Below are 13,055 nucleotides of genomic sequence, written 5' to 3'. Positions count from 1 at the left end.
AATATTTTGATATCTTTATTTATTTATTGGTGTATATGTTATGTGTAATGCAGAGTTTACCTACTTAACTTTATAGAAGTGATTTGTCTACATGTTTTGATTATAACATATTACAAGTTATTATTATTAAAAGTTGACATATTTACATGTTGCCATTTCTGTTTTAAGCATACCTGATGATGTTTATAAAAATTTAAGTTAAAAATACTTATAGCAGTGAAAAATGCAAAGTCAGTATGAAAATGATTTTGACACAAAACTCAGTTACAGGCTAGTTAAGAAACAATGAATCAAAGATATTTATTGAAGGCTTGCAATTTTTGAGGTATGCTAATTTCTGAAAATGTAAAATATGATATAGGTCCTTTCAGGGCATTGCACTTTGGTTGATGTGATCAACAGCCTGGTGATGGCAGTGCATAATGCAGAATCATAATGCAAGGAGACAGTATCTGTTGAGGTACCATACTCAACGCAAAGGAAGAAGGGAGTGTCATGAGGAGAAAGAATTATTTCCTTCATGAGGAGCTCCAAACGCATGATGGTACAAATTAAATTCATTTAAAAACTGTCTCCCATCAAATCTAACAGCCAGATTTTAAATGTGGATTATTTCTAATACATTCACCATTTTTCCTGATTTGTTCCCAGAATGCTCAGGCCCATTGGGAATTGAAGGCGGAATCATATCAAATCAGCAAATCACCGCTTCCTCTACACACCGAGCTCTTTTTGGACTCCAGAAATGGTATCCCTACTATGCACGTCTCAATAAGAAGGGGCTTATAAATGCATGGACAGCTGCAGAAAATGACAGATGGCCATGGATTCAGGTAACACATGGGATGGGACAAGGTGACTGCCAGGGAATGGCCGGAGTCATTTCAGAAAGAATACAAATCAGAGCCCAAAGTGTGACTTTTCTTCATGGTCACAGAGGACAGGATGATTCAGTTGAGTCCCAATTGGCTATGAAATCTGAAACCGTGGGATATATGTACATTGACCATAGAGTGTGTTAAGGATTAAAAATGTTGAAATTCTTGGGGTATAAATATTACTTTTTTTTTTTTTTAACATGAGAGAAAGAGAGAGCATGCAGTCACCTGCAAGCCAGGAAGGGGCAGAGTGAGAGGGAGGGAGAGAATCCTAAGCAGTTTCCAGGCTCAGAGTGGAACTTGATTTCACCACTGTAACCTGAGCTGAAATCAAGAGCTTAAACAACTGAGCCACCCAGGCTCCCTTGAATCTTACTATTTTAAGGTACATATCATAGAAGAAGGTTTCCACATACACCACATGTTAATATTTATCCACAACTTTTGACACTTCAAGAAAATAAAAAATGCATGTTTTCTCTGTCTCAGAAGTGGTTTCAAATGTGCAGAGCTCATAAAGTATAGAATAGATAATGAGAATACTGAAATGTCTTCAGTGCCCTTTTTCAATAGCTGAGGGTGTTTCATTTTGTACTCCTACTTATTGTCATCAGCCAGCTGCTTTTTTTAAACAGAAAAAACTATGATATACTAAGATAGTGATTTCCCTAAAATGGTATGGATTGTATTAATACCAGCACCTTGTATTTTATCCAGTTAAATGGTTTTTGAGGACTTAGCTGAAGTAAGACAGTAAACTACATATTAGGAAGACAGAAAAGGTGATTAAACCATGATTTCTGTGAAAGATTAGACCCTTGTTGGGGAGAGCACATTAATAACGTAACAAGTCATTGAGTCTGTGCTGAAGAGAAGGAATACCCAGTATCCACTGGGTTTAGTGCAAGAAATTATCATGAGAAAGCCTATGGGAGAATAGCTTTTTAGGTGGGCTTTGGAAAATGCCTTTCCATAGAGACTAAAAGCCTACGGAACAGCATGATCAAAGATGCTAGTTGAGGATCTGCGGAACATCATATAGAAAATCATCACTTGTGCATAGGTTGCTAGAGGAACATGTTCAAATTTAGTGAGTGAATTAAGTATGCCTTAGGATTCACACATACTAAAATGTTTGAGGCTTTTTCCATGGAGCTTTTACAGAATTTTTATTTAAGTACTTGAGTGGTTTTGTTTACTATGTATTTTGAGTGAGAGGTAATTTTTAACATGTAAATCCATGATTTGGCATTATTAGGCTCAATATACAGGGATTGCTTTATGGGAATTTAATAGAATGAGAGGTTGATTTATGACCAAGTAACATGACTTCCATACCTTAGTAATTGGACCAAAATCCCCTTCAGATTTTTCCTTTGCTCAGGTTTCTTATGAATTTTTACATATCCTGTATACATTTCTTTAATTATATGGCTCCATGTGGTTACCAATCTTGTTTTGTTTTATGAATTTATTTTTGCATGCATTTGCAGAAATTGCTTCTCAGATTACACATGCTTTTTCTAATCTGTAGCTACATGTGCAAAGTGTTACAGATAGTGAAAATGGCACATTTATAAACTTTTGATCCCAAGCCAATGAATACACAATTAAAGTTCAAAATATATGAGAACAACAAAAAATGCTTATATTTTATTGTTAAATATCATTGCAGAGACCATTTTTTAAAATCAGCTTAGTTGCCTGTTATGAAATGCATTTGTGGGATTATAGTCATGATAAAACATTAGAAATTAATATTCATAGCAAAAATTGCACAATAATGTGAGACAATATCACTAGATTGCATCTGAGTTTGGCAAATTAGGTTTGAGAAATTCAGTCATTGCCGTGTTTTGATAAAGCATAAATAACATACTTTTGCAGTATTTTTACTGAGAAACACCTTATTAATGTTTCATGTCCTGACTTTTCACTTTCCATTGTCCCACTTTATTGCCTACCTTAACCTTACACATCATTCTGCCTTTCAAACTACAAATCAAGTTTAAGTTCTCTTTATCCCACTAGTTATAAGTAGAAATAACCTCAATGGAATAATACAGTGGTTGACTCTTAAAGAAATTTAGATTAAATATAACTTTATCAACATAACTAAAATAATTACTTCATTTACTTTTAAGGAGTATTATTTATTATTATTATTAATTTTGCTTTTAGTCTGAAGATGATAATGAACTCTCACAGAAAAATAATACAAATAAGTTAAAAGTCCTTTAAATTTTTTTAATTTAAATTCTAGTCAGTTAACATATACTGTAGTATTGGTCTCAAGAGTAGGATTTAGTGATTCATAACTTACATATAACACCCAGTGCTCATCCCAACTGGTGCCCTTCTTAGTGCCCATCACCCATTTAGCCCATCCTCCACCAGCAACCCTCCAGTAACCCTCAGTTTATTCTCTGTATTTTACAGTCTCTTATGGTTTGCCTCCCTCTCTGTTTTTATCTTAATTGTTCCACCGTTTCCCCTATGTTCATCTGATGTTTCTTTAATTCAGTATATGAGTAAAATCATATGATATCTGTCTTTCTCTGACTGACTTATTTCACTTAACATAAATCACCCTAGTTCCATCCATGTTGTTGCAAATGGCAAGATTTCATTCTTTGTGATTACTGAGTAATATTCCATTGTATGCACGTATATATACATATACATATACATATATGTGTGTGTGTGTGTGTATATATATATACACACTGTGTGTATATATATATATACATATATATACACACACATATTTATGTGTTCCCCTTTCTCTGCATCCTCTCTAGCATCTGTTGTTTCCTGAGTTGATCATTTTAGCCATTCTGACAGGTGTGAGGTGGTATCTCATTGTGGTTTTGATTTGTGTTTCCCTGGTGATGAGTGGTGTTGAGCATGTTTTCATGTGATGTTAGCCATGTGGATGTCTTCTTTGGAAAAGTGTCTATTCATGTCTTTTGCCCATTTCTTTACTGGATTCTTTGTTTGTTGGATGTTGAGTTAGGTAAGTTCTTTATAAATTTTGGATACTAACCCTGTATCTGAAATGTCCTTTGCAAATATCTTCTCCCATTCCATCCCCGTTGTTTTTAGTTTCTGTTCACTGATTGTTTGATTGTTTCCTTTACTGTGCAGAAGACTTTTGTCTTGATTAAAGATAGTTTTTTGTTTTTTGTTTTTTTTTGCTTTTGATTCCCTTGCCTCTAGAGATACATCTAGTTAGCAGTTTCTGCAACCAAGTTCAAAGAGGTTACTGCCTGTGTTCTCTTCTATGATTTTGATGGTTTCCTGTCTTACAGATCTTTAATTCATTTTTAATTTATTTTTTGTGTGTATGGTTTAAGAAAGTGATCTAGTTTCATTCTTCTGCATGTCACTGTCCAGTTTTCCCATCACCATTTGTTGAATAGACTATCTTTTTACCATTGGATATTCTTTCCTGCTTTGTTGAAGATTTGTTGGGCATACATTTCTGGGTCCATTTCTGGGTGCTTTATTATGTTTCATTCATATATGTGTCTGTTTTTGTGCCAGTGTCTTAATGATTATAACTTGTAAAGTATAGCTTGAAGTCTGGAATTGTGATGCCTCCAGATTTAGTCTTCTTCAACATTACTTTGGCTATTCAGGGTCTTTTCTCTGCATACACATTGTAGAATTGTTTGTTCTAGCTCTGTGAAGAATGCTAGTGTTATTTTGATAGAGATTGCATTGAATGTGCAGATTGCTTTGGGTAGTATAGACATTTTAACGATATTTGTTCTTCCAATTCATGAACATGGAATGTTTTCCATTTCTTTGTGTCCCTTTCAATTTCTTTCATAAGCTTTCTATAATTTTCAGCATACGGATAATTTACATCTTTGGTTAGGTTTATTCCTAGATAGCTTTTAGTTTTTGGTGCAATTGAAAATTGGATCAATTCCTTGATATCTCTTTCTGCTTCTCCATTACTGATCTATAGAAATGCAGTCATCTTCTGTACATTGATTTTATATTCTGTGACTTTGCTAAATTCATTCATCAGGTCTAGAAGTATTTTTGGTGGATATTTTCAGTTGTCCATATAGGGTATCATGTCATCTGCAGAGAGAAAGTTTGACTTCTTTTCCAATTTGTATGACTTATAATTTTTTTGTTGTCTGATTGCTGAACCTGGAACTTCTAGTGCTATGTTGAACAACAGTGGTAAGAGTGGACATTCCTGACCTTAAAAAAAACTGAGAGCTTTCCCCCATTGAGGATCATATTAGCTGTGGGTCTTTTGTAGATGGTCTTTATGATCTTGAGGTATGTTCCTCATATCCCTACTTTCTTGAGACTTTTTATCATATGGTTCTCATTCTTTCTTTTATTGATGTGGTGTACCACGCTGATTGATTCATGAATACTGAACCAGATCTGCAGCCCAAGAACCGCACTTGCTCATGGTGCATGATTCTTTTAATGTATTGTTGAATAGGATTTGTTAGTGTCTTGTTGAGAATTTTTGCATGTAGGTTCATTAGGGATATTGTCCTGTAATTTTCCTTTTTAGTGGGGTCTTTATCTGGCTTTTGAATCAAGGTAATGCTGGCATCATAGAATGAGTTTGAAAGCGTTCCTTCCACTTCTATTTTTTGGAGCAATTTGAGAAGCATAGGTGTTAATACTTCTTTAAATGTCTGGTAGAATTCCTCTGGGAAGCCATCTGGCCTAGTATTTTGGGTTGTTAGGAGATCTTTGATTAGTAATCATTTATTTTCTGTTTATGAGTTNCTAAGCGAAAGTCGGACGCTTAACCGACTAAGCCACCCAGGCGCCCCTAATTATTTGTATTTCTGTGGTGGGTTGATTATAATATCTCCTCTTACATTCATGATTTTACTATTTGAGTCCTTTCTCTTTTGTTTTTGGTAAGTCTGGCTAGGACTTTATAAATTTTATTAATTCTTTCCAAGAAACAGCTGTTAGTTTCATTGATCTGTTCTACTGCTTTTTGTTGTTGTTTCTGTATTGTTTATTCCTGATCTAACCTTTATTGTTTTTCTTCTGTTGGCTTTAGGCTTTATTTGTTCTTCCTTTTCTAACTCCTTTAAGTGTAAGGGTAAATTTGTATTTGGGATCTGTCTTGCTTCTTGAGATAGGCCTCACTTACAAGATACTTTCCTCTTAAGACTGACTTTGCTGCATCATAAAGAGTTTGGACTGTCATGTTTTCAATTTCATTGGCTTCTTGTAACTTTTAATTCCTTCTTTAATTTCTAGTTAACCCAGTCATTGTTTAGTATAATGTTCTTTAACCTCCATATATTTAAGGGCTTTCCAATTTGTTTTCTTGTGGTCGACTTTAAATTTCATAGTGTTGTGATCTGAAAATATGCATGCTATGATCTTGATCTTTTTGTACCTGTGACAGCTGATTTGTGACCAGGCATGTGATATATTCTGGAAAATATTCCATGTACACTCCAGAAGAATATATATTCTGCTGTTTTAGGGCAAAATGTTCTGAGTATATCTGTTAAGTCCTTGCAGTGTAGTGTGTCATTCAAAGCCATTGCTTCCTTTTGTTGATTTTCTGCTTAGATGATCTTTCCATTGCTGTGAACCAGAATTAAAGTCCCCTGCTATTATTGTATTATTATCAATGAGTTTCTTCATGTCTATTATTAATTTATTTCTCATTTCAGTGCTCTCAGGTTGGGAACATACATATTTGCAATTGTTAGATCTTCTTGATCTTTAGACCCCTTAATTGTGATATAATGCCCCTCTTCATCTCTTGTTACATTTTTTGTCTTAAAATCTAGTTTGTCTGATATAAGTATGGCTTTTTTGGCTCTCTTTTGACTCCTATTAGCATGAATAATGGTTCTCCATCTTCTCACTTTCAATCTGCAGGTGTCTTTAGGTCTAAGATGACTCTCTTGTCAACAACATGTAGATGGATCTTCTTTTTTTTTTTTAATCCATTCTGATACCCTATGTCTTTTGATTGAAGCATTTAGTCCATTTACATTCATAGTGATTATTGAAAGATATGAATTTATTGCCTTTATTTTACCTGTAGAGTTGGTGTTTCTGATGATGTTCTCTGGTCCTTTGTTGTCTTTATTGCTTTGGTCTTCTTTTTTATTCTCCTCTCAGAGTTCCCTTTAAAATTTCTTTTAGGTTTGGTTTAGTGGTCACAAATTTCTTTAGTTTTTGTTTGTCTGGGAAAATTTTTATCTCTCCTTCTATTCTGAATTAAACCTTGTTGGATAAAGAATTCTTGGCTGCATATTTTTCCTCTTCAGCACAATGAATATTTCTTGCCACTCCCCTTCTGGCCTGCCAAATTTCAGTGGATAGGTCTGCTATTACCCTTATGTATCTGCCCTTCTGAGTTAAAGACCTTTGTCTCTAGTTGCTTTCAGAATTCTCTCTTAATCTTTGTATTTTGCAAGTGTCACTATGATATGTCATAGCGTTGACCTGTTTTTGTTGATTTTGAGGGGAGTTCTCTGTACCCCTTGGACAGATTAGGGAAGTTGTCATCTATAATTTGTTTAAATGAACCTTCCACCTTTTTTCCCCACTCTAGTTCTTCTGGATCTCCTAAAATACAGATATTGTTTCATTTCATGAAATCATATAATTCTCTGAGTCTCCCTTCATCTAGTAATTTCCTTTTCCTCTTTTCCCAACTTCATTATTTTTCATAATTTTGTCTTCTGTTTCATCTACTCTCTCCTCTCTTTCTTCAATCCTCACTGTCATTTTATCCAGTTTGTTTTGGATCTCAGGTACAGCATTTTTTATTTCATCCTGACTTATTCTTAGGTCTTTGATCTCTGGAGCAAGGGTTCACTGGTGTCTTCTATGTTTTTTTTTTCAAGCCCAGCTAGTAGTTTTATGACTGTTGTTCTAAATTCTTGTTCAGATATATTGCTTATATCTGTTTTTGAGCAAGTCTCTGGCTGTGATTTCTTCTTGAACTTTCTTTTGGGGAAAATTCCTCCTTCTTGTCATTTAGGCTAAATTTCTGTCTTTTGTGTGCTTTAAAAGATGTTTATATTTCCTGTACCTCAGAGTAATGCTGTATTGAAAAAAGGGTCATACACTGTCCCTTTTTTATGCTACTAGGCCTGGCAAATGTTTCTGGTGCTCTATACTGTCACTTTTTTATTGCTTTTTCCCAATNGGTGTTTAGCCCTTTAACTAGATGTGCTTTGATTTATTTGTTAGAATAAGCCTGGAGAAAAAAGGGAAAAAAACCTGATACCCTCCAAAATAAAAAAGAGAAAAGGAAAAGGTAATGAAAAATCCAAAGGAGAATCAAAAAACTAAGTGGCTGATTCCAAAGAAAAAGGAAAAAGAAGAGAGAGAGAGAGAGAAAGAAAGAAAGAAAGAAAGAAAGAAAGAAAGAAAGAAAGAAAGAAAGAAAGAAAGAAATTCAAGTCTTATCCAAAAGAGAGACACAGAGAGAGAGAGAGAGACAAGGAAATTAAATAGAGAAACAAAGAAGAAACTTTAAGCCTGATTCCAAAAAGAAAACCAAAAAAGAAAGAAAAATAAAAAAGTAAGCCTGTTCTATTTCCATGAGAACTGCAGGTATCATTTTGAAGCACTCAGTGTTCAGTGCACTTGGTTCATGAAGGGTGCTGACTGTGCTGGACTGGAGGAAAGGCCCTATGCACAGGCTCAGAGTCAGTCTCGCCCCAGTAAATAAGCAGTTGTCACACACAGGGAGTCATTGTTTGGTGTAACTGGGTCCCACCTCCACAGGGGGGCCACAGTGCTGCTCTACGAAGTCCCACCATCTTGGTCTTGAGGAGAAAATAGTGCTGTCACAATCTTTTGTCCCAGACAAGAGATCTCATACCCCCTTCTGTTCAGGCAGCCTTCACAGAATACGGAGGGCAGTCAGTTCTCCCTGTACCTTTTTCTTTTGGCACGTGGCTGGGATTCAAAACTTGAAGTCTTAAAGGACCCAGCACTGCAGGGACCCACCCCTCCTTTGAAGGAGAGCCTCTCCACACTGTGTCTGAGGTCCTTTGTCCCAGAAAAATAGTCCCGCACCTATGCAGTGTACAGCATCTATGATGTAGCACTGCTAAATGCAGCAACAAGGTTATATTTCCTCTGGTTTCACCTCTGTTCCCTGCTGATGAAAGACTTCCTGCTGGGGCCTGCAGGGTCTTTTCTTCTTGGGAAGGCAATATACCCTCTTCCAAAAGTGCTCCAGGAAGGTGAATGTCCTCTGTCAATGTGCCCCAGAGATCTTTACACCACACTATGGCCTCTGGGTCCAGCTTCCCTCTCCCCAGGAGCATGTGCCACACTACACTCTGGAGAAAGTTGCACATTTTCAAAACCTCAGACTTGGAGCTCCAAATGCTACTTGCCCAAAAATCTGAGACACTCATTACTTCTCACTCCCCAATCTGTGATCCTCAATCTTGTACAAAACCGAGGCTACACTCAACTCCTCTCTCTTTCCCTTTTATCTGTCCAAATAAGGGTTCCCTCCCCTCCACAGCCCTGCTGTTTTTCTCTGCCCCCCAATTCACTTCCAGTCACCTTGCACCTGCCATGCGATCTCCCTCCAACCTTGGAGACCCTTCTACCAGTCCTCATAACAATTTCCTGGGTGTTCCAAGTGATCTGACCTCAATACAGCTGTGTTTGATGGATGAGGAAATAAGTCATAAAGTCTTATAATAAGGAAGCCCAAAAAGCCCCCCAAAGGCTTTTATATTAGATGAAAAAGCCTTGTATAATGGAAGAAAACTGAAAACTCACAACTGTCGTTTAATAAATGTTTCGAGATTACATTCAGAGTTATTATGTTATTGTCTTCCTTAATAACATCATATTTTCTAAGTTATTTTTGAAAAGAAAAAAATGTACCATTTTCTTAAAGGAAAATCATATCTAAGACACTCTGGGACCATCTACTCATGTAGCAGATTTTCTGTTTGAACACTATTAACTTCCCTTGTCACTTAATTCTTTTGTTTATATTCAGTACTTCAAATGAAACATTTAAGTACTTTACTTAAACTCACTTATAATGAACACAGTATCCCCTTAATCTTTCAGGTGTATGACACACATACACTAATTAGTATTCAATCCATTTTCTTCTGTGTCTTGATGAAATAAAAATTGAAATTGCCATTTTAAATTTACACAGTCAGTGGGCAATTATTGAGAGCACCACAATGTTTATAACTGCTTCTGGATTTAGAGGGTTAGTGAAGTAAATACAGTTAAACAAAACTTTTTTTTCCCTGTTTTTGTTTTTCTGACCTTATATTCCTTACCTATATATTTTTTCCAACTAATAAAAACCACATTAAATATTGACTAGTTCTTTAACATCTTAGAATGTCAATTTTTCTCTTTGACTAATGTATTAGAAATAGCAACTTTGAACAATTATGGAAATATGTCTTATGTCATATAAAAATGTATAAGCTTATTTAATTCTCAGTACTTTGTTAACTAAGGCCTCTGAAGATGACCATTTTATTTATTTTTAAAGATAATTATTTTATATATTTTTATAGATACATGCAATAAAATATATTTTTTTAATTTCTGAGATGATTTTGTTTTATGTATATACATTCTTTCTAGAATGCATGTACATTAGATTTTCATCTAGCCATTTATTCATCCACACAACAAACATTTACTAAATGAAGGTCTACTCCATAGTCTCTGTTCTATTAGGCACTAGAAGGAAGATAGTAGTTGCCTTCAAGATGTTCTGGATCTAGGATATAGAAAAGTAAGCAGGATAATCATAACAAGATATTATGTATACCCTGGTCTTGCATCATCTGCTAACCATTTCATTTGAGCAGTAATATTTTATTATAGTCAAACAGCCTATTCTAATAAAACTTTTGTTAAATGGAAAAACTAATTTAGCATGTTTATAGAATATGAGAAGAAGAATTGCCATTACACTAGATATTACATAGCTATGTTATTGCATGCTGCTCTGTATGATGTGTATACCAGAGCAAAGCCATAATTTTCCTTTGAGAGTTAATCTATCAGGAGTTGTGTCAGCACAAGTATTTTACCACTGAGAAAAATGGGTTTGGATCTTTCCCTTTTAAATAATTCATGACTTTTAGAAAATGTGAATATATTCTTAATATGTTTCCTCTCTATATGCCACAAAGTTTTTTTTGGGGGGGGGCAGATAGTTACTTCTCAAAATTTAATGTGCACAGAAGTCTTTTGCATTACTGGATAAAAATAGAAGCTCTGGACTGCCTCTCATAACTCCAGCAGGTCATCCTCAGACCACACTGAAAAAACATGTCTCATCAGCCCATAAAGCCTGGATCTGTACTGCCCAAGATATGTTAATAAATAAGGAAATAAAATAAAATATCAGGTTTGTTTTATGACCTTGACACTTTTTTTTTTTTTTTTTTGGAACTGCAAGTAGTGATAACTGCATGGGTAGGAGAGGAAAGAATAATGAAGAAAAATGAGGAAGGATAGTGGGAAATACGTGACCCACAAAAGGTCTGTAAGTGGGATGGAGGCAGAGCCACGTTAGATATCCTAGCCAGAAGTGTACCGAGCTTTAGCAGCAACTCATAAAAAGCATTATCCATAAAGATTTTATGTCTTTATTAGTCATAAAAAATTCAACAATTATTATCCCTAAATGGCTATAGAGTCTTTGTTGTTAGAAATTAAAATATCCCAAAGCAAGACTATCTGAGTTTTGCATTTCAGGCTAAATAATAGTTAATGCAGAATACATGGACCCAAAGGAGATTTATGTGAGCACAAGTTGTGTTACAGATTTACATTTCTGGGGCACACATTCCATACGTGTTTTCTTTTTTTAACTTTGTGAACAATAGGAATGAAAGTGTTTCAAAACACAGTAATCATCTATTTCATTTCAAAAGCCTGTATAAAATGTGTGTGAAAACTTTTTTGGTACTTATAGACAGCTGGAGCTCCTTGAGGTATAAAAACCATTTTTAAAAACATGGATTTTAAGAAGTAGATTTTCCTTTGATTTTTAGGTTTTTTCCTAGTTACAGAACCTGAGTTACATTGAATCTAATCCATCTTTACTAGCTCTTCATTCAAGTAGAAAATGTCTTAGCCTGTTATTTTCTTCCTTAAAAAAAAACTACCTTCTTAGATACACTGCCTTCATTACTAAACATCTCTCTAAGGCTAATTACATCTAAATATTGATATACTACTCCTTCCAGTGATCTATTTTTTTTTTAATGTTTTTATTCATTTCAGAGAGATAGAGACAATGTGAGCAGGGGAGGGGCAGAGAGAGAGGGAGACACAGAATCTGAAGCAGGCTCCAGGGTCTGAGCTAGCTGTCAGCACACAGCCTGACGTGGGGCTCGAACCCACGAACTGTGTGATCATGACCTGAGCCGAAGTCCGACGCTTAACTGACTGAGCCACCCAGGCGCCTGAGAGTCATCTATTTTTATAAGCAGTAAACCTAAATGAAAATTTACTATTTTTCTTCAAGTTGTTTATTAGAGCTAAGCTTTCATACATAGCTGTGGGGTTTTTTTATTTGTTTGTTTCTTTTTTTATTTTTTAATGCTTTATTTATTTTTGAGATAGAGACAGAGTACGAGTGGGGGCGGGGCAGAGAGAGAGGGAGACACAGAATCTGAAGCAAGCTCCAGATGCTGACAGCCCAGAGCCCCACGGGGGGCTCGAAACCATGAACTGTGAAATCGTGATCTGAGCTGAAATCAGACATCTAACCAACAGCCACCCTGGCACTCCACTGTGTGTGTGGTTTTTTTAAGGTTTTTTTGTTTTGTTTTGTTTTGTTTTGAAAAACAAAAAGATACTTAGCATTAAGTAAAAATGCCTTGATGCATCTGTACTGAAAAATTATATACTCTATTTGGGCATTTATGGCATTTATACTAATACTAATGCACACTTCTTGTGGATGAACTTTAAAGGGTGTATGTTGGATCTTAAGTCCACAGTCTGTGAGCTATGAAATGTATGATTAACCATATAGCAAATGTTCTCTAATTTAAATGAAGCTACATCTGGAATTGCTTCTCTAAGCAGCTTCCTCTCTGACTTTCAGCACCCAGGGCCTCACTGACCTGGATTTCTTTCTTTCTTTACTTTTTTTTTTTTTTTTTAACAGTTCATTGTCAG

The 13,055-nt window shown here is 35.3% G+C and overlaps 1 protein-coding gene across 3 annotated transcripts in view; it reads left to right on the top strand.

Annotated features, from left to right (window-relative positions):
- Positions 1 to 13,055, top strand: part of EDIL3 (EGF like and discoidin domains 3) — a 408,087-nt gene that overhangs the window by 266,616 nt on the left and 128,416 nt on the right. For all 3 annotated transcript variants that reach the window (XM_077759157.1, XM_077759166.1, XM_077759175.1), the window contains one exon: positions 652 to 833. In XM_077759157.1, the coding sequence (XP_077615283.1) occupies positions 652 to 833 (182 nt within the window). The remainder of the gene's footprint in view (positions 1 to 651; positions 834 to 13,055) is intronic.

This window comes from Crocuta crocuta, unplaced genomic scaffold, assembly GCF_008692635.1.
Source record: "Crocuta crocuta isolate KB4526 unplaced genomic scaffold, BGI_CrCroc_1.0 scaffold770, whole genome shotgun sequence".
NCBI lineage: Eukaryota > Metazoa > Chordata > Mammalia > Carnivora > Hyaenidae > Crocuta > Crocuta crocuta.
Note: the sequence above shows the minus strand (reverse complement) of the source record. Positions and strands in the feature narration are given on the sequence as shown.